Genomic DNA, 22,500 nt, shown 5'->3' on the forward strand with positions numbered 1-22,500 from the left:
TTTTAAACATATTTTTCAGGTGCATGCCTCAGAATGATACATTTGTTACTTGGCACACGTTACAGTTAGCATTTTAGCATGCATGCTAGATTTTTTTAGCTAATTTTGTAGTTATATGTCTCAGCGTGAAATATTTTGTTACTTGACTAATGATACCTGTTAGCATGCTAACGTTAGTATGCTGGCTATTTTTTAGCAAATTTTGTAGGTATACACCTTAGTCATACAAATGATGGTTTATGAATCATGCTAACGTTAGCAGGCTAGCATTTTAAACACATTTATCAGGTGCATGCCTCAGAATGATAAATTTGCTACTTGGCATACGTTACAGTTAGCATTTTAGCATGCTCAATGTTTTTAGCTAATTTTGTAGGTATACACCTTAGTCATATTTTGGTACCTGAAGCATGCTAATGTTAGCATTCTAGCATTTTAAACACATTTTTCAGGTGCATGCCTCAGAATGATATAATTTGGTACTTGGCACATGTTACAGTTAGCATTTTAGCATGCTAACATTAACGTGCTAGATTTTTTAGCAAATTTTGTAGGTATACACCTTCGTCATATTTTGGTACTTGAAGCATGCTAACGTGAGCAGGCGAGCAATTTTAGACACATTTATCAGGTACACGGTTCAGAATGATACATTTGGTACTTGGCACACGTTACAGTTAGCATTTTAGCGTGCTATATTTTTTTAGCTAATTTTGTAGGTATACACCTTTTTCATATTTTGGTACTTGAAGCATGCTAATGTTAGCCGGCTAGCATTTAAACACATTTTTCAGGTGCATGCCTCAGAATGATATAATTTGGTACTTGGCTCACGTTACAGTTAGCATTTTAGCATGCTAACATTTGCGTGCTAGATATTTTAGCAAATTTTGTAGGTATACACCTTAGTCATATTTTGGTACTTGAAGCATGCTAACGTGAGCAGGCGAGCATTTTAGACACATTTATCAGGTATACGGCTCAGAATGATACATTTGGTACTTGGCACACGTTACAGTTAGCATTTTAGCGTGCTAGATTTTTTTAGCTAATTTTGTAGGTATACACCTTTGTCATATTTTGGTACTTGAAGCATGCTAATGTTAGCCGGCTAGCATTTAAACACATTTTTCAGGTGCATGCCTCAGAATGATATAATTTGGTACTTGGCTCACGTTACAGTTAGCATTTTAGCATGCTAACATTTGCGTGCGAGATATTTTAGAAAATTTTGTAGAGGTATACACCTTAGTCATATTTTGGTACTTGAAGCATGCTAACGTGAGCAGGCGATCATTTTAGACACATTTATCAGGTACACGGCTCAGAATGATACATTTGGTACTTGGCACACGTTACAGTTAGCATTTTAGCGTGCTAGATTTTTTTAGCTAATTTTGTAGGTATACACCTTTGTCATATTTTGGCACTTGAAGCATGCTAATGTTAGCTGGCTAGCATTTAAACACATTTTTCAGGTACATGCCTCAGAATTATATAATTTGGTAGTTGGCACACGTTAAAGTTAGCATTTTAGCATGCTAACATTAGTGTGCTAGATTTTTTAGCAAATTTTTAGGTATGCACCTTCGTCATATTTTGGTACTTGAAGCATGCTAACGTGAGCAGGCTAGCATTTTAGACACATTTATCAGGTACACGGCTCAGAATGATACATTTGGTACTTGGCACACGTTACAGTTAGCATTTTAGCATGCTAACATTAGTGTGCTAGATTTTTTAGCAAATTTTTAGGTATGCACCTTCGTCATATTTTGGTACTTGAAGCATGCTAACGTGAGCAGGCTAGCATTTTAGACACATTTATCAGGTACACGGCTCAGAATGATACATTTGGTACTTGGCACACGTTACAGTTAGCATTTTAGCATGCTAACATTAGTGTGCTAGATTTTTTAGCAAATTTTTAGGTATGCACCTTCGTCATATTTTGGTACTTGAAGCATGCTAACGTGAGCAGGCTAGCATTTTAGACACATTTATCAGGTACACGGCTCAGAATGATACATTTGGTACTTGGCACACGTTACCGTTAGCATTTTAGCATGCTAACATTAGAATGCTAGATTATTGTTTTAGCTATTTTTGCGGGTACACACCTTAGTGTCATATACTTATGTCTATCACTAATGCTCACTGTAAGCATGTTATTGTTAGCATGTTAGCAAAGTACCGTTAGCCTATTCTGCTTATATTCTTTGTTACTTGACGCTATCTGGCCAGCGTGCTAACTGTTTAGCTAAAAAAAAAACATTTTAGAAAAACATTTTTTGTAGGTTTTTTTGGGGCTATTTTTTAAGCCAATTTTACCGCATGTTAGCAAAGCCCTGTTAGCCTATTTTGCTTACGGTATATTTTTTGTTACTTGACGCTATCTGGCCAGCGTGCTAACTGTTAGCATTTCAGTTTGGCTTTTGCTCTTCAGCATTCACACAAAATTCCTGCCAAAATTTAATTTTCTAGCATTTTAGCATGCTAACATTAGAATGCTAGATTTTTTTTTGTGCTATTTTTGCGGGTATACACCTTAGTGTCATATACTTATGTCTATCACTAATGCTCACTGTAAGCATGTTATTGTTAGCATGTTAGCAAAGAACCGTTAGCCTATTCTGCTTATATTCTTTGTTACTTGACGCTATCCGGCCAGCGTGCTAACTGTTTAGCTTAAAAAAATTTTTTTAGCATGCTAATGTTAGCATGCAAAATTTTATGGGGCTATTTTTTAAGCCAATTTTACCGCATGTTTGCAAAGCACTGTTAGCCTATTTTGCTTATATTTTTTGTTACTTGACGCTATCTGGCCAGCGTGCTAACTGTTAGCATTTCAGTTCGGCTTTGGCTCTTCAGCGTTCACACAAAATTCCTACCAAAATTTAATTTTCTAGCATTTTAGCATGCTAACATTAGAATGCTCGATTTTTTTTTTTTGCTATTTTTGCGGGTATACACCTTAGTGTCATATACTTATGTCTATCACTAATGCTAACTGTAAGCATATTATTGTTAGCATGTTAGCAAAGTACCGTTAGCCTATTCTGCTTATATTCTTTGTTACTTGACGTTATCCGGCCAGCGTGCTAACTGTTTAGCTAAAAAAAAAAAAGTAGCATGCTAATGTTAGCATGCAAAATTTTAGAAAAACATTTTTTGTAGGTTTTTTTGGGGCTATTTTTTAAGCCAATTTTACCGCATGTTAGCAAAGCCCTGTTAGTCTATTTTGCTTATATTTTTTGTTACTTGACGCTATCTGGCCAGCGTGCTAACTGTTAGCACTTCAGTTCGGCTTTGGCTCTTCAGCGTTCACACAAAATTCCTACCAAAATTTAATTTTCTAGCATTTTAGCATGCTAACATTAGAATGCTAGATTTTTTTTTGTGCTATTTTTGCGGGTATACACATTAGTGTCATATACTTATGTCTATCACTAATGCTCACTGTAAGCATGTTATTGTTAGCATGTTAGCAAAGAACCGTTAGCCTATTCTGCTTATATTCTTTGTTACTTGACGCTATCCGGCCAGCGTGCTAACTGTTTAGCTTAAAAAAATTTTTTTAGCATGCTAATGTTAGCATGCAAAATTTTAGAAAAACATTTTTTGTAGGTTTTTTTGGGGCTATTTTTTAAGCCAATTTTACCGCATGTTTGCAAAGCACTGTTAGCCTATTTTGCTTATATTTTTTGTTACTTGACGCTATCTGGCCAGCGTGCTAACTGTTAGCATTTCAGTTCGGCTTTGGCTCTTCAGCATTCACACAAAATTCCTACCAAAATTTAATTTTCTAGCATTTTAGCATGCTAACATTAGAATGCTCGATTTTTTTTTGTGCTATTTTTGCGGGTATACACTTTAGTGTCATATACTTATGTCTATCACTAATGCTAACTGTAAGCATATTATTGTTAGCATGTTAGCAAAGTACCGTTAGCCTATTCTGCTTATATTCTTTGTTACTTGACGTTATCCGGCCAGCGTGCTAACTGTTTAGCTAAAAAAAAAAAATGTAGCATGCTAATGTTAGCATGCAACATTTTAGAAAAACATTTTTTGTAGGTTTTTTTGGGGCTATTTTTTAAGCCAATTTTACCGCATGTTAGCAAAGCCCTGTTAGCCTATTTTGCTTATATTTTTTGTTACTTGACGCTATCTGGCCAGCGTGCTAACTGTTAGCACTTCAGTTCGGCTTTGGCTCTTCAGCATTCACACAACATTTCTCGCTAAATTTTATTTTCAAGCATTTTAGCATGCTAACATTAGCATGCTAGATTTTTTTTTTTTAGCTATTTTTGTACCAAAATGTTATTTTCTAGTTTATTTAAAAATAATCTACTGGTTTTGAAGGTGAAAACTACCAAAATGTTTCAGTCTGTGGCCCTCAGTGGAAATTTTTGTTCACATAAGTGTGGTCGCAGACCTGACCTCTGACCCTTGACGTGGCGCAGGGCTGCTGGTGCTGCGAGACCTGGGCATCGAGGTGGGACGCTACGTGGCCTCGGAGGTGTGCGAGGACTCCATCACGGTGGGCATCGTCCGCCATCAAGGTCGCATCATGTACGTGGGCGACGTGAGGACCGTGACACGCAAACACGTGAGTGGACCCCCCTGAGGGAAAGACCAAAGAGTCTCAATGTTCCTTGAACCATTTCTCTTCTGACCCCCCTGCAGATACAAGAGTGGGGTCCTTTTGACCTGGTGATCGGAGGAAGTCCTTGCAATGACCTCTCTATCGTCAACCCTGCCAGGAAAGGCCTTTATGGTGGGTTTCAACCATCAAGTCTAGTGAATAAGGTCCCGGGGACCCGATATGTACCTAGTCATAAAACGTCTTACAAAAAAATCATATAACAATATTTTCTTTTCTTACTAAATTGATTTATTCTCTCCATGTAATCAAATGATGTTCACTGAAATATTGTCTAATTATGCAAAAATATATGATCAAACATTCAAACCATTTTTTTGAAATAAATACTAATTATAATGATTTCAAAGCAAGTTATCCATCAAAGTGTGCATTGTAAAAGTAGCAAATAGATTTCATGGTAAAATTGTGAAATTTACTGTGGTTTTTACAGCATTTTTCTCTAAATGAAAATAACTGTACTTTTTTTTTTACTGTAATAAACTGTGGTGCTGTTTTGGCATTTACAGTAATACACCAAAAAATCTACAGTTGTTGATTTGTGGTAAAAAAAAAAGAAAAAAAAATTAAAGCTGCAAGCAGCGTTGGTCGGGCCCGCGTATTTGGCAGGTGCTAGTCGTAAGTGTCCCAATACTTTTGTATACTTTTATTCTGAAGTGTCCCAAGACTTTTGTCTAGTGTACCTACCTTGTCTGCATAGTTTGGGCATGCTGGTGCTTCCTGCTTTTAAGCAGCCATCTTAAAAAAACAGCATTGCAGCAGCATCAGCGCAGCGGTTCTTTGAAGGGTCATAAAATCAAAACCGGAGCAGTTATTAAAACTCTTTCAATAACTTTTAATCAGAAGGGTTCAATCACTGTCCTGTGTTAGTTTGAAGCCGAAACGACAAACACGCTCAGAGGAGATAATGTTTGAAGAAAGGTGACCGGTTTTTCCAAACATTTTGTTTTGAAGGGGGAATAGCAAACTTCCTGTTGATTTTTGCTGGGGGTTGTCAATTTATGAAATGTAGGTCCAAGTGAGACCTACGGAGAGGTTTTTGTTTCATGTCTCTCCGACCTTCCCAGTGGGAGTTACAGGCAGTTTTGTAATTTTTTATTCAAAAATTGCTATAGAGCGCAATTTTTGAATTTGGGGTTAGGTTTTTTATTAGATCACAGTTTTTGCCAGTCCTGATGTGTGCGTTCAGTTTGGTGAGTTTTGAAGCATGTTAAGGGGGTCAAATTGCAGCTCAAAGAGGCAAAAGTGACTGTTTTTAGTACTTTTTTGTCTTGAAGGGGGAATTGCCAACTTCCTGTTGATTTTTGCCCGAGAATATACAACTATGAAAACTAGGTCTGAGTCAGACCTACATAAAGGTTTTTGTTTCATGTCTCTCCAATCTTCCTAGTGGGAGATATAGGCAGTCTAGTTTTTTTTTCCCTAGGGGGCGCTAGAGTGCAATTTTGAGTTTTGGGGTTTGTTTTTTTTATCAAAAGGCAATTTTCGCAGATCCTGACGTGTGCGTCAAATATGGTGAGTTTTGAAGCATGTTAAGTGGGTCAAATTAGTGCTCGAAGAGGCGGCGGAATAATAATAATAATAATAATAAAACCTTAGAAGAACAATAGGTCCTTATGTCCCATTGCATAAGGACTCCCTTCGGGAGTCCTTTTGCAATGGGCCATTGCGGGCCCTAATTAAAGCTGCAAGCAGCATTGGTCGGGCCCGCGTATTTGGCAGGTGCTAGTTCTAAGTGTCCCAATACTTTTGTTCAGTTTTCGTCATAAGTGTCCCAATACTTTTGTCTACTTTTAGTCCGAATTGTCCCAATACTTTTGTGTAGTGTACCTACCTTGTCTGTATTGTGGGCACTCTGGTGCTTCCTGCTTTTAAGCAGCCTTCTTGAAAAAACAGCAGCATCAGCGCAGCGGCTCTTTGAAGGGTCATAAAATCAAAACCGGAGCCGGTATTAAAACTCTTTCGATAACTTTTAATCAAAAGGGTTCAATCTCTCTCCTGTGTTAGTTTGAAGCCGAAACAACAAACACGCTCAGAGGAGATAATGTTTGAAGAAAGGTGACCGGTTTTTACAAAAATGTTGTTTTGAAGGGGGAATAGCAAACTTCCTGTTGATTTTTGCTGGGGGTTGTCAATTTATGAAATGCAGTTCTAAGTGAGACCTACATAGAGGTTTTTGTTTCATGTCTCTCCGACCTTCCCAGTGGGAGTTACAGGCAGTTTTGTCATTTTTGTCTTCCGAGGAGCAGTTTTTTTTTGCGTTTTATTAAAAAATTGCAGTAGAGCGCAATTTTGAGATTTGGGGTTAGTTTTTCTTCTTTAAATCGCAATGTTTGCCAGTCCCGATGTGTGCGTTCAGTTTGGTGAGTTTTGAAGCGTGTTAAGGGGGTCAAATTACAGCTCAAAAAGGCAAAAGTGACTGTTTTTAGTACTTTTTTGTCTTGAAGGGGGAATTGCCAACTTCCTGTTGATTTTTGCCCGAGGATATACAATTATGAAAACTAGGTCTAAGTCAAACCTACATAGAGGTTTTTGTTTCATGTCTCTCCGACCTTCCTAGTGGGAGTTACAGGCAGTCTAGTTTTTTTTTTCCCTAGGGGGCGCTAGAGCGCAATTTTGAGTTTTGGGGTTCGTTTTTTTTATTAAAAGACCATTTTCGCAGGTCCTGATGTGTGGGTCAAATATGGTGAGTTTTGAAGCATGTTAAGTGGGTCAAATTAGTGCTCAAAGAGGCGGCGGAAGAATAAGAAAGAAAGAATTAAAGCTGCAAGCAGCATTGGTCGGGCCCGCGTATTTGGCAGGTGCTAGTCCTAAGTGTCCCAATACTTTTGTCTACTTTTAGTCTGAAGTGTCCCAAGACTTTTGTCTAGTGTACCTACCTTGTCTGCATTGTGTGGGCACGTTGGTGCTTCCTGCTTTTAAGCAGCCATCTTAAAAAAAACAGCAGCGCAGCAGCATCAGCGCAGCGGGTCTTTGAAGGGTCATAAAATCAAAACCGGAGCAGTTAGAAAAAAAGCGCTTCTGTCATTGTTCAATCTCTCTCCTGTGTTAGTTTGAAGCTGAAACGACAAACGCGCTCAGAGGAGTTCGTTTTTGAAGGAAGGTGACCGGTTTTTACAAAAAAAATTTTTTGAAGGGGGAATAGCAAACTTCCTGTTGATTTTTGCTGGGGGTTGTCAATTTATGAAATGTAGGTCTAAGTGAGACCTACGGAGAGGATTTTGTTTCATGTCTCTCCGACCTTCCCAGTGGGAGTTACAGGCAGTTTTGTCATTTTTTTCTTCCGAGGAGCAGTTTTTTCTCCGTTTTATTCAAAAATTGCTCTAGAGCGCAATTGTTAAATTTGGGGTTAGGTTTTTTTTATTAGATCACAATTTTTGCCAGTCCTGATGTGTGCGTTCAGTTTGGTGAGTTTTGAAGCATGTTAAGGGGGTCAAATTACAGCTCAAAGAGGCAAAAGTGACTGATTTTACTAAAAATTAGTGTTGAAGGGGGAATAGCAAACTTCCTGTAGATTTTTGGCCGAGGAAATAAATTAATAAAATTTAAGTCTAAGTGAGACCTACATAGAGGTTTTTGTTTCATGTCTCTACGACATTCGTACTGGGAGTTAGAAAAAGTTTACTTTGTAGGGGGCACTAGAGCGCAATTTTGAGTTTTGGGGTTTGGTATTTTTACCAAAGAGTTTTGTTCGATTACAGCTCAAAAAGGCAAAAGTGACTGTTTTTAGTACTTTTTTGTCTTGAAGGGGCAATTGCCAACTTCCTGTTGATTTTTGCCCGAGGATATACAATTATGAAAACTAGGTCTAAGTCAAACCTACATAGAGGTTTTTGTTTCATGTCTCTCCGACCTTCCTAGTGGGAGATACAGGCAGTCTAGCTTTTTTTTTTCCTAGGGGGTGCTAGAGCGCAATTTTGAGTTTTGGGGTTCGGTTTTTTTATTAAAAGACAATTTTCGCAGGTCCTGATGTGTGGGTCAAATATGGTGAGTTTTGAAGCATGTTAAGTGGGTCAAATTAGTGCTCAAAGAGGCGGCGGAAGAATAAGAAAGAAAGAATAAAACCTTACAAATTCAATAGGTCCTTATGTCCCATTGCATAAGGACTCCCTGTGGGAGTCCTTATGCAATGGGCCATGCGGGCCCTAATTAAAGCTGCAAGCAGCATTGGTCGGGCCCGCATATTTAGCAGGTGCTAGTCCTAAGTGTCCCAATACTTTTGTTCAGTTTTCGTCATAAGTGTCCCAATACTTTTGTCTACTTTTAGTCCGAATTCTCCCAATACTTTTGTGTAGTGTACCTACCTTGTCTGCATTGTGTGGGCACGCTGGTGCTTCCTGCTTTTAAGCAGCCTTCTTGAAAAAACAGCAGCATCAGCGCAGCGGCTCTTTGAAGGGTCATAAAATCAAAACCGGAGCCGGTATTAAAACTCTTTCGATAACTTTTAATCAAAAGGGTTCAATCTCTCTCCTGTGTTAGTTTGAAGCCGAAACAACAAACACGCTCAGAGGAGATAATGTTTGAAGAAAGGTGACCGGTTTTTACAAAAAGTTTGTTTTGAAGGGGGAATAGCAAACTTCCTGTTGATTTTTGCTGGGGGTTGTCAATTTATGAAATGCAGTTCTAAGTGAGACCTACATAGAGGTTTTTGTTTCATGTCTCTCCGACCTTCCCAGTGGGAGTTACAGGCAGTTTTGTCATTTTTTTCTTCCGAGGAGCAGTTTTTTTTGCGTTTTATTAAAAAATTGCAGTAGAGCGCAATTTTGAGATTTGGGGTTAGGTTTTTTTTTTTAATCGCAATGTTTGCCAGTCCCGATGTGTGCGTTCAGTTTGGTGAGTTTTGAAGCATGTTAAGAGGGTCAAAATACAGCTCAAAGAGGCAAAAGTTACTGTTTTTAGTACTTTTTTGTCTTGAAGGGGGAATTGCAAACTTCCTGTTGATTTTAGCCCGACAATGTACTATTATGAAATGTAGGTCTAAGTCAGACCTACATAGAGGTTTTTGTTTCATGTCTCTCCGACCTTCCTAGTGGGAGTTACAGGCAGTCTAGTTTTTTTTTTCCCTAGGGGTCGCTAGAGCGTAATTTTGAGTTTTGTGGTTCGTTTTCTTTTTTTAAAAAGGCAATTTTCGCAGGTCCTGATGTGTGGGTCAAATATGGTGAGTTTTGAAGCATGTTAAGTGGGTCAAATTACAGTTTAATGTGGCGGCGGAAGAATAAAGAATAAAGAATAAAACCTTACAAATACAATAGGTCCTTATGTCCCATTGCATAAGGACTCCCTTCGGGAGTCCTTTTGCAATAGGCCATTGCGGGCCCTAATTAAAGCTGCAAGCAGCATTGGTCGGGCCCGCATATTTAGCAGGTGCTAGTCCTAAGTGTCCCAATACTTTTGTTCAGTTTTCGTCATAAGTGTCCCAATACTTTTGTCTACTTTTAGTCCGAATTGTCCCAATACTTTTGTTTAGTGTACCTACCTTGTCTGCATTGTGTGGGCACGCTGGTGCTTCCTGCTTTTAAGCAGCCTTCTTGAAAAAACAGCAGCATCAGCGCAGCGGCTCTTTGAAGGGTCATAAAATCAAAACCGGAGCCGGTATTAAAACTCTTTCGATAACTTTTAATCAAAAGGGTTCAATCTCTCTCCTGTGTTAGTTTGAAGCCGAAACAACAAACACGCTCAGAGGAGATAATGTTTGAAGAAAGGTGACCGGTTTTTACAAAAATGTTGTGTTGAAGGGGGAATAGCAAGCTTCTTGTAGATTTTTGCTGGGGGTTGTCAATTTATGAAATGTAGGTCTAAGTGAGACCTACGGAGAGGATTTTGTTTCATGTCTCTCCGACCTTCCCAGTGGGAGTTACAGGCAGTTTTGTCATTTTTTTCTTCCGAGGAGCAGTTTTTTCTCCGTTTTATTCAAAAATTGCTCTAGAGCGCAATTGTTAAATTTGGGGTTAAGTTTTTTTTATTAGATCACAATTTTTGCCAGTCCTGATGTGTGCGTTCAGTTTGGTGAGTTTTGAAGCGTGTTAAGGGGGTCAAATTACAGCTCAAAAAGGCAAAAGTGACTGTTTTTAGTACTTCTTTGTCTTGAAAGGGGAATTGCCAACTTCCTGTTGATTTTTGCCCGAGGATATACAATTATGAAAACTAGGTCTAAGTCAAACCTACATAGAGGTTTTTGTTTCATGTCTCTCCGACCTTCCTAGTGGGAGTTACAGGCAGTCTAGTTTTATTTTTTCCTAGGGGGCGCTAGAGCGCAATTTTGAGTTTTGGGGTTCGGTTTTTTTATTAAAAGACAATTTTCGCAGGTCCTGATGTGTGGGTCAAATATGGTGAGTTTTGAAGCATGTTAAGTGGGTCAAATTACAGTTTAAAGTGGCGGCGGAAGAATAAAGAATAAAACCTTACAAATTCAATAGGTCCTTATGTCCCATTGCATAAGGACTCCCTTTGGGAGTCCTTATACAATGGGCCATGCGGGCCCTAATTAAAGCTGCAAGCAGCATTGGTCGGGCCCGCATATTTAGCAGGTGCTAGTCCTAAGTGTCCCAATACTTTTGTTCAGTTTTCGTCATAAGTGTCCCAATACTTTTGTCTACTTTTAGTCCGAATTGTCCCAATACTTTTGTCTAGTGTACCTACCTTGTTTGCATTGTGTGGGCATGCTGGTGCTTCGTGCTTTTAAGCAGCCATCTTAAAAAAACAGCAGTGCAGCAGCATCAGCGCAGCGGTTCTTTGAAGGCTCATAAAATCAAAACCGGAGCAGGTATCAAAACTCTTTCGCCAACTTTTAATCAGAAGGGTTCAATCTCTCTCCTGTATTAGTTTGAAGCCGAAACGACAAACGCGCTCAGAGGAGATAATGTTTGAAGAAAGGTGACCGGTTTTTACAAAAAATTTGTTTTGAAGGGGAAATTGCAAACTTCCTGTTGATTTTTGCTGAGGGTTGTCAATCTATGAAATGTAGGTCTAAGTAAGACCTACATAGAGGTTTTTTTTTCATGTCTCTCCGACTTTCCCAGTGGGAGTTACAGGCAGTTTTGTCATTTTTTTCTTCCGAGGAGCAGTTTTTTCTGTGTTTTATTCAAAAATTGCGGTAGAGCGCATTTTTGAGAATTGGGGTTAGGTTTTTTTTATTAGATCGCAATTTCTGCCAGTCTTGATGTGTGCGTTCAGTTCGGTGAGTTTTGAAGCATGTTAAGGGGGTCAAATTACAGCTCAAAGAGGTAAAAGTGACTGATTTTACTAAAAATTAGTGTTGAAGGGGGAATAGCAAACTTCCTGTAGATTTTTGGCCGAGGCCGAGACCTACATAGAGGTTTTTGTTTCATGTCTCTACGACATTCGTACTGGGAGTTAGAAAAAGTTTACTTTGTAGGGGGCGCTAGAGCGCAATTTTGAGTTTTGGGGTTTGGTATTTTTACCAAAGAGTTTTGTTCGAGTTTATTTATGTGTGCGTCAAATTTGGTGAGTTTTGAAGCATGTTAAGGGGGTCAAAGTACAGCGCAAAGCTGCGGAACAATAATAAAGAATAATAATAAAACCTTACAAATTCAATAGGTCCTTATGTCCCATTGCATAAGGACTCCCTTTGGGAGTCCTTATACAATGGGCCATGCGGGCCCTAATTAAAGCTGCAAGCAGCATTGGTCGGGCCCGCATATTTAGCAGGTGCTAGTCCTAAGTGTCCCAATACTTTTGTTCAGTTTTCGTCATAAGTGTCCCAATACTTTTGTCTACTTTTAGTCCGAATTCTCCCAATACTTTTGTGTAGTGTACCTACCTTGTCTGCATTGTGTGGGCACGCTGGTGCTTCCTGCTTTTAAGCAGCCTTCTTGAAAAAACAGCAGCATCAGCGCAGCGGCTCTTTGAAGGGTCATAAAATCAAAACCGGAGCCGGTATTAAAACTCTTTCGATAACTTTTAATCAAAAGGGTTCAATCTCTCTCCTGTGTTAGTTTGAAGCCGAAACAACAAACACGCTCAGAGGAGATAATGTTTGGAGAAAGGTGACCGGTTTTTACAAAAATGTTGTGTTGAAGGGGGAATAGCAAGCTTCTTGTAGATTTTTGCTGGGGGTTGTCAATTTATGAAATGTAGGTCTAAGTGAGACCTACGGAGAGGATTTTGTTTCATGTCTCTCCGACCTTCCCGGTGGGAGTTACAGGCAGTTTTGTCATTTTTTTCTTCCGAGGAGCAGTTTTTTTCTCCGTTTTATTCAAAAATTGCTCTAGAGCGCAATTGTTAAATTTGGGGTTAGGTTTTTTATTAGATCACAATTTTTGCCAGTCCTGATGTGTGCGTTCAGTTTGGTGAGTTTTGAAGCGTGTTAAGGGGGTCAAATTACAGCTCAAAAAGGCAAAAGTGACTGTTTTTAGTACTTTTTTGTCTTGAAGGGGGAATTGCCAACTCCTTGTTGATTTTTGCCCGAGGATATACAATTATGAAAACTAGGTCTAAGTCAAACCTACATAGAGGTTTTTGTTTCATGTCTCTCCGACCTTCCTAGTGGGAGTTACAGGCAGTCTAGTTTTTTTTTTTCCTAGGGGGCGCTAGAGCGCAATTTTGAGTTTTGGGGTTCGTTTTTTTTATTAAAAGACAATTTTCGCAGGTCCTGATGTGTGGGTCAAATATGGTGAGTTTTGAAGCATGTTAAGTGGGTCAAATTAGTGCTCAAAGAGGCGGCGGAAGAATAAGAAAGAAAGAATAAAACCTTACAAATTCAATAGGTCCTTATGTCCCATTGCATAAGGACTCCCTGTGGGAGTCCTTATGCAATGGGCCATGCGGGCCCTAAAAACTGGCAGCTCAGGTGCCAAAATTTGAATGTAAAATTGCAGTGTTTTTTTATTTACCGGTACAGTAAAAAAACAAATGTAAATTTTACAGTCAAATTCTGGCAACTGAGCTGCCTTTTTTTTTTTACCATAAAAACAGCGGTACTGTTTTTCCATTTACAGTAATATACACTACATTTTGAGGAGAAATTATTGCAACTTACATTTTTTTTTTTTTACATTTTAGTTTAAAAAAAATCTACTAATAAAATGCATTAAAAAAAAATTGTATAATAATAGTATTCACTGTTAGAAGCGGCCCTCTGGGGCCAAACATAACTGCGATGTGGACTTTAGTGAAAACCACTTTGACACCTCTGTTCTAGACCAACTTCAGATCTGTCCGTCAATAAAGATTTTTATATACCTTTTTTGTCAAAATAAAATCCCTGTTTTTATGTATAAAAAAACCCACAAAATATGCCATATTTGATGTGAAGTAATTGGAGCCTTGAATTGATAATATTGATTTTGATTCATTATTATTTTTGGAGCATTGACAGTGTATTTATTTTTTAAATGACACTAAGAGGTCTCAGGGATCCAAAAACGGCCCAATCATAAAAGGTTTAAAAAAAAAAAAAAGGCCTATATATGTATATATTTTTTACTTTCCTACTACTTACTTTGCTTTCAGATTATAATTTTTTCTCCGTTTTTTTTTTTATATTTTATGCCCATAACTGCGATGTGGCCCTTAGTGAAACCCACTTTGACACCTCCGTTCTAGACCAACTTCAGATCTATCCGTCAATAAAGATTTTTATATACCTTTTTTGTCAAAATAAAATCCCTGTTTTTATGTATAAAAAAAACACAAAATATGCCATATTTGATGTGAAGTAATTGGAGCCTTGAATTGATAATATTGATTTTGATTCATTATTATTTTTGGAGCATTGACAGTGTATTTATTTTTTAAATGACACTAAGAGGAATCAGGGATCCAAAAAGGGCCCAATCATAAAAGTTAAAAAAAAAGAAAAAAAAAAGGCCTATATATGTATATATTTTTTACTTTCCTGCTACTTACTTTGCTTTCAGATTATAATTTTTTCTCCGTTTTTTTTATATTTTATGCCCATAACTGCGATGTGGCCCTTAGTGAAAACCACTTTGACACCTCCGTTCTAGACCAACTTCAGATCTATCCGTCAATAAAGATTTTTATATACCTTTTTTGTCAAAATAAAATCCCTGTTTTTATGTATAAAAAAACCCACAAAATATGCCATATTTGATGTGAAGTAATTGGAGCCTTGAATTGATAATATTGATTTTGATTCATTATTATTTTGGAGCATTGACAGTGTATTTATTTTTTTAAATGACACTAAGAGGTCTCAGGGATCCAAAAAGGGCCCAATCATAAAAGTTAAAAAAAAAAAAAAAAAAAAAAAAAGGCCTATATATGTATATATTTTTTACTTTCCTGCTACTTTGCTTTCAGATTATAATTTTTTCTCTGGTTTTTTTATGTTTTATGCCCTGTTTTTTTCAACAAAAAACACCAAATATGCAATATTCCCCCCCCCCCAAAATAATTCAAAGTGTAATATTTGATGTGAAGTAATTGGAGCCTTGAATTGATAATATTGATTTTGATTCATTATTATTTTGGAGCATTGACAGCGTATTTATTTTTTAAATGACACTAAGAGGTCTCAGGGATCCAAAAAGGGCCCAATCATAAAAGTTAAAAATTTTTTTAAAAAAAGGCCTATATATGTATATATTTTTTACTTTCCTACTACTTACTTTGCTTTCAGATTATAATTTTTTCTCCGTTTTTTTTATATTTTATGCCCATAACTGCGATGTGGCCCTTAGTGAAACCCACTTTGACACCTCTGTTCTAGACCAACTTCAGATCTATCCGTCAATAAAGATTTTTATATACCTTTTTTGTCAAAATAAAATCCCTGTTTTTATGTATAAAAAACCACAAAATATGCCATATTTGATGTGAAGTAATTGGAGCCTTGAATTGACAATATTGATTTTGATTCATTATTATTTTGGAGCATTGACAGTGTATTTATTTTTTAAATGACACTAAGAGGTCTCAGGGATCCAAAAAGGGCCCAATCATAAAAGTTAAAAAAAAATATATAAAAAAAAGGCCTATATATGTATATATTTTTTACTTTCCTGCTACTTACTTTGCTTTCAGATTATAATTTTTTCTCCGTTTTTTTTATGTTTTATGCCCTGTTTTTTACAACAAAAAACACCAAATATGCAATATTCCCCCCCCCCCCCCCCCCCAAAACAATTCAAAGTGTAATATTTGATGTGAAGTAATTGGAGCCTTGAATTGATAATATTGATTTTGATTCATTATTATTTTGGAGCATTGACAGTGTATTTATTTTTTAAATGACACTAAGAGGAATCAGGGATCCAAAAAGGGCCCAATCAAAAAAGTTAAAAAAAAAAATAAAAAAAAAAGGCCTATATATGTATATATTTTTTACTTTCCTGCTACTTACTTTGCTTTCAGATTATAATTTTTTCTCCGTTTTTTTAAATATTTTATGCCCATAACTGCGATGTGGCCCTTAGTGAAAACCACTTTGACACCTCTGTTCTAGACCAACTTCAGATCTATCCGTCAATAAAGATTTTTATATACCTTTTTTGTCAAAATAAAATCCCTGTTTTTATGTATAAAAAAACCCACAAAATATGCCATATTTGATGTGAAGTAATTGGAGCCTTGAATTGATAATATTGATTTTGATTCATTATTATTTTGGAGCATTGACAGTGTATTTATTTTTTAAATGACACTAAGAGGTCTCAGGGATCCAAAAAGGGACCAATCATAAAAGTTAAAAAAAAATAAAAATAAAGCCTATATATGTATATATTTTTTACTTTCCTGCTACTTACTTTGCTTTCAGATTATAATTTTTTCTCCGTTTTTTTAAATATTTTATGCCCATAACTGCGATGTGGCCCTTAGTGAAAACCACTTTGACACCTCTGTTCTAGACCAACTTCAGATCTATCCGTCAATAAAGATTTTTATATACCTTTTTTGTCAAAATAAAATCCCTGTTTTTAGGTATAAAAAAAACACAAAATATGCCATATTTGATGTGAAGTAATTGGAGCCTTGAATTGACAATATTGATTTTGATTCATTATTATTTTGGAGCATTGATTTATTTTTTAAATGACACTAAGAGGTCTCAGGGATCCAAAAAGGGCCCAATCATAAAAGTTAAAAAAAAAAAAAAAAAAAAAAAGGCCTATATATGTATATATTTTTTACTTTCCTGCTACTTTGCTTTCAGATTATAATTTTTTCTCCGTTTTTTTATGTTTTATGCCCTGTTTTTTTACAACAAAAAACACAAAATATGCAATATTCCCCCCCCCAAAATAATTCAAAGTGTAATATTTGATGTGAAGTAATTGGAGCCTTGAATTGATAATATTGATTTTGATTCATTATTATTTTGGAGCATTGACAGTGTATTTATTTTTTAAATGACACTAAGAGGTCTCAGGGATCCAAAAAGGGCCCAATCATAAAAGTTAAAAAAAAAAAAAAAAAAAAAAAGGCCTTTATATGTATATATTTTTTACTTTCCTGCTACTTACTTTGCTTTCAGATTATAATTTTTTGTCCATTTTTTTTTATATTTTATGCCCATAACTGCGATGTGGCCCTTAGTGAAAACCACTTTGACACCTCCGTTCTAGACCAACTTCAGATCTATCCGTCAATAAAGATTTTTATATACCTTTTTTGTCAAAATAAAATCCCTGTTTTTAGGTATAAAAAAAACACAAAATATGCCATATTTGATGTGAAGTAATTGGAGCCTTGAATTGACAATATTGATTTTGATTCATTATTATTTTGGAGCATTGATTTATTTTTTAAATGACACTAAGAGGTCTCAGGGATCCAAAAAGGGCCCAATCATAAAAGTTAAAAAAAAAAAAAAAAAAAAAAAGGCCTATATATGTATATATTTTTTACTTTCCTGCTACTTTGCTTTCAGATTATAATTTTTTCTCCGTTTTTTTATGTTTTATGCCCTGTTTTTTTACAACAAAAAACACAAAATATGCAATATTCCCCCCCCCCAAAATAATTCAAAGTGTAATATTTGATGTGAAGTAATTGGAGCCTTGAATTGATAATATTGATTTTGATTCATTATTATTTTGGAGCATTGACAGTGTATTTATTTTTTAAATGACACTAAGAGGTCTCAGGGATCCAAAAAGGGCCCAATCATAAAAGTTAAAAAAAAAAAAAAAAAAAAAAAGGCCTTTATATGTATATATTTTTTACTTTCCTGCTACTTACTTTGCTTTCAGATTATAATTTTTTGTCCATTTTTTTTTATATTTTATGCCCATAACTGCGATGTGGCCCTTAGTGAAAACCACTTTGACACCTCCGTTCTAGACCAACTTCAGATCTATCCGTCAATAAAGATTTTTATATACCTTTTTTGTCAAAATAAAATCCCTGTTTTTATGTATAAAAAAAACACAAAATATGCCATATTTGATGTGAAGTAATTGGAGCCTTGAATTGATAATATTGATTTTGATTCATTATTATTTTGGAGCATTGACAGTGTATTTATTTTTTAAATGACACTAAGAGGTCTCAGGGATCCAAAAAGGGCCCAATCATAAAAGTTTGAAAAAAAAAAAAAAAAGGTCTATATATGTATATATTTTTTACTTTCCTGCTACTTACTTTGCTTTCAGATTATAATTTTTTCTCCGTTTTTTTTATATTTTATGCCCATAACTGCGATGTGGCCCTTAGTGAAAACCACTTTGACACCTCTGTTCTAGACCAACTTCAGATCTATCCGTCAATAAAGATTTTTATATACCTTTTTGTCAAAATAAAATCCCTGTTTTTATGTATAAAAAAACCCCACAAAATATGCCATATTTGATGTGAAGTAATTGGAGCCTTGAATTGATAATATTGATTTTGATTCATTATTATTTTGGAGCATTGACAGTGTATTTATTTTTTAAATGACACTAAGAGGAATCAGGGATCCAAAAAGGGCCCAATCAAAAAAGTTTAAAAATAAAATAAAAAAAAAGGCCTATATATGTATATATTTTTTACTTTCCTACTACTTACTTTGCTTTCAGATTATAATTTTTTCTCCGTTTTTTTTAATGTTTTATGCCCTGTTTTTTACAACAAAAAACACCAAATATGCAATATTCCCCCCCCAAAACAATTCAAAGTGTAATATTTGATGTGAAGTAATTGGAGCCTTGAATTGATAATATTGATTTTGATTCATTATTATTTTGAAGCATTGACAGTGTATTTATTTTTTAAATGACACTAAGAGGAATCAGGGATCCAAAAAGGGACCAATCATAAAAGTTAAAAAAAATAAAAATAAAGCCTATATATGTATATATTTTTTACTTTCCTGCTACTTACTTTGCTTTCAGATTATAATTTTTTCTCCGTTTTTTTTATATTTTATGCCCATAACTGCGATGTGGCCCTTAGTGAAAACCACTTTGACACCTCCGTTCTAGACCAACTTCAGATCTATCCGTCAATAAAGATTTTTATATACCTTTTTTGTCAAAATAAAATCCCTGTTTTTATGTATTAAAAACCCCACAAAATATGCCATATTTGATGTGAAGTAATTGGAGCCTTGAATTGATAATATTGATTTTGATTCATTATTATTTTTGAAGCATTGACAGTGTATTTATTTGTTAAATGACACTAAGAGGTCTCAGGGATCCAAAAAGGGCCCAATCATAAAAGTTAAAAAAAAAAAAAAGAAAAGAAAAAAGGCCTATATATGTATATATTTTTTACTTTCCTACTACTTACTTTGCTTTCAGATTATAATTTTTTTCTCCGTTTTTTTTATGTTTTATGCCCTGTTTTTTACAACAAAAAACACCAAATATGCAATATTCCCCCCCCAAAACAATTCAAAGTGTAATATTTGATGTGAAGTAATTGGAGCCTTGAATTGACAATATTGATTTTGATTCATTATTATTTTGGAGCATTGATTTATTTTTTAAATGACACTAAGAGGTCTCAGGGATCCAAAAAGGGCCCAATCATAAAAGTTTGGAAAAAAAAAAAAAAAGGTCTATACATGTATATATTTTTTACTTTCCTGCTACTTACTTTGCTTTCAGATTATAATTTTTTCTCCGTTTTTTTTATATTTTATGCCCATAACTGCGATGTGGCCCTTAGTGAAAACCACTTTGACACCTCTGTTCTAGACCAACTTCAGATCTATCCGTCAATAAAGATTTTTATATATACCTTTTTTGTCAAAATAAAATCCCTGTTTTTATGTATAAAAAAACCCACAAAATATGCCATATTTGATGTGAAGTAATTGGAGCCTTGAATTGATAATATTGATTTTGATTCATTATTATTTTGGAGCATTGACAGTGTATTTATTTTTTAAATGACACTAAGAGGTCTCAGGGATCCAAAAAGGGCCCAATCATAAAAGTTTAAAAAAAAAAAAAAAAAAAAAAAAGGTCTATATATGTATATATTTTTTACTTTCCTGCTACTTTGCTTTCAGATTATAATTTTTTCTCTGTTTTTTTTATGTTTTATGCCCTGTTTTTTACAACAAAAAACACCAAATATGCAATATTCCCCCCCCAAAACAATTCAAAGTGTAATATTTGATGTGAAGTAATTGGAGCCTTGAATTGACAATATTGATTTTGATTCATTATTATTTTGGAGCATTGACAGTGTATTTATTTTTTAAATGACACTAAGAGGAATCAGGGATCCAAAAAGGGACCAATCATAAAAGTTAAAAAAAATTAAAATAAAGCCTATATATGTATATATTTTTTACTTTCCTGCTACTTACTTTGCTTTCAGATTATAATTTTTTCTCCGTTTTTTTTATATTTTATGCCCATAACTGCAATGTGGCCCTTAGTGAAAACCACTTTGACACCTCTGTTCTAGACCAACTTCAGATCTATCCGTCAATAAAGATTTTTATATACCTTTTTTGTCAAAATAAAATCCCTGTTTTTATGTATAAAAAACCCCACAAAATATGCCATATTTGATGTGAAGTAATTGGAGCCTTGAATTGATAATATTGATTTTGATTCATTATTATTTTGGAGCATTGACAGTGTATTTATTTTTTAAATGACACTAAGAGGTCTCAGGGATCCAAAAAGGGCCCAATCATAAAAGTTTTAAAAAAAAAGGCCTATATATGTATATATTTTTTTACTTTCCTGCTACTTTGCTTTCAGATTATAATTTTTTCTCCGTTTTTTTAATGTTTTATGCCCTGTTTTTTTACAACAAAAAACACCAAATATGCAATATTCCCCCCCCAAAACAATTCAAAGTGTAATATTTGATGTGAAGTAATTGGAGCCTTGAATTGACAATATTGATTTTGATTCATTATTATTTTGGAGCATTGACAGTGTATTTATTTTTTAAATGACACTAAGAGGAATCAGGGATCCAAAAAGGGCCCAATCATAAAAGTTAAAAAAAATAAAAATAAAGCCTATATATGTATATATTTTTTACTTTCCTGCTACTTTGCTTTCAGATTATAATTTTTTCTCCGTTTTTTTAAATATTTTATGCCCATAACTGCGATGTGGCCCTTAGTGAAAACCACTTTGACACCTCTGTTCTAGACCAACTTCAGATCTGTCCGTCAATAAAGATTTTTATATACCTTTTTTGTCAAAATAAAATCCCTGTTTTTATGTATAAAAAAACCACAAAATATGCCATATTTGATGTGAAGTAATTGGAGCCTTGAATTGACAATATTGATTTTGATTCATTATTATTTTTGGAGCATTGACAGTGTATTTATTTTTTAAATGACACTAAGAGGTCTCAGGGATCCAAAAAGGGCCCAAGCATAAAAGTTAAAGGCCTATATATGTATATATTTTTTACTTTCCTACTTCTTACTTTTTTTACTTTCCTACTACTTATTTTGCTTTCAGATTATAATTTTTTCTCTGTTTTTTTTATGTTTTATGCCCTGTTTTTTACAACAAAAAACACCAAATATGCAATATTCCCCCCCCCCAAAATAATTCAAAGTGTAATATTTGATGTGAAGTAATTGGAGCTTTGAATATGTCAATAATTCGCAACGACATTGATTTTGATTCATTATTATTTTTTGAGCAATGACAGTTTTAAACAGCCCGCATGGCAACTTTGTGTTGTTAGAGTCAACATTGTGACTTTTTACCTGTTTTATTACATTATTTCATGTAAAAGTATTTTGAGAAAGTGTAGTGGGACGTTAAAAAATGAGCCCCTGGGCCACACATTGGACTCTCCTGGTCTACATGACGGTCTCCTTCTTGTCCCCCTCAGAGGGAACCGGGCGCCTGTTTTTCGAGTTCTACAGACTGCTGCACGAGGCTCGGCCCAAGACGGGCGAAGAGCGACCTTTCTTCTGGCTCTTTGAGAACGTGGTGGCCATGGGCGTCAGTGACAAGAGGGACATATCCCGCTTTCTAGAGGTCAGACCCTACATTTCTTTATTTGTTGTGTAAACAACTCTGGTCCTCCTTCACAGCTCAGACCCTCTTTCGGTTCCTACTTGGAGTGCTAAGCCTTCTTTTTAATAATAATAATAATAATAATTTATTCATTTGAAGGGGAAATCATAATATAAGTACGGAGAAACAGACACTCTTTCCCCTCCCCCCCTCAAAAAAAATATTTTTTTTACAAAAAAAAAAGAATTGAGGTTTATTGATTGATGTTAGAGATGTTGAAGTGTGATGGCTCTCACCAGTTCACAAATGTTCGTCATGAAAGTTGGGTCAATTATGTGCAACGTGTTTTTTGTCAGGAATGTACGGATCGGTACTGTATCGGACGATTTTTCTTGAAAAAGTGCGCGGTCGGACTTTCCAGTTGATGCCGTTTAATGCCGCTCACAAATACTACTTATTTTTAGTGCCGCT

At 35.3% G+C, this 22,500-nt stretch overlaps 1 protein-coding gene across 2 annotated transcripts in view; it reads left to right on the forward strand.

Moving 5' to 3' along the window:
* dnmt3ab (DNA (cytosine-5-)-methyltransferase 3 alpha b) overlaps positions 1-22,500 on the forward strand; it is a 79,266-nt gene that overhangs the window by 44,935 nt on the left and 11,831 nt on the right. For both annotated transcript variants that reach the window (XM_061924529.1, XM_061924530.1), the window contains 3 exons: positions 4,467-4,612; positions 4,690-4,780; positions 21,902-22,050. In XM_061924529.1, coding sequence (XP_061780513.1) covers positions 4,467-4,612; positions 4,690-4,780; positions 21,902-22,050 — 386 coding nt within the window. The remainder of the gene's footprint in view (positions 1-4,466; positions 4,613-4,689; positions 4,781-21,901; positions 22,051-22,500) is intronic.

The sequence above is a fragment of the Nerophis lumbriciformis genome, linkage group LG29 (assembly GCF_033978685.3).
Source record: "Nerophis lumbriciformis linkage group LG29, RoL_Nlum_v2.1, whole genome shotgun sequence".
In the NCBI taxonomy this organism is placed as follows: Eukaryota; Metazoa; Chordata; class Actinopteri; order Syngnathiformes; family Syngnathidae; genus Nerophis; species Nerophis lumbriciformis.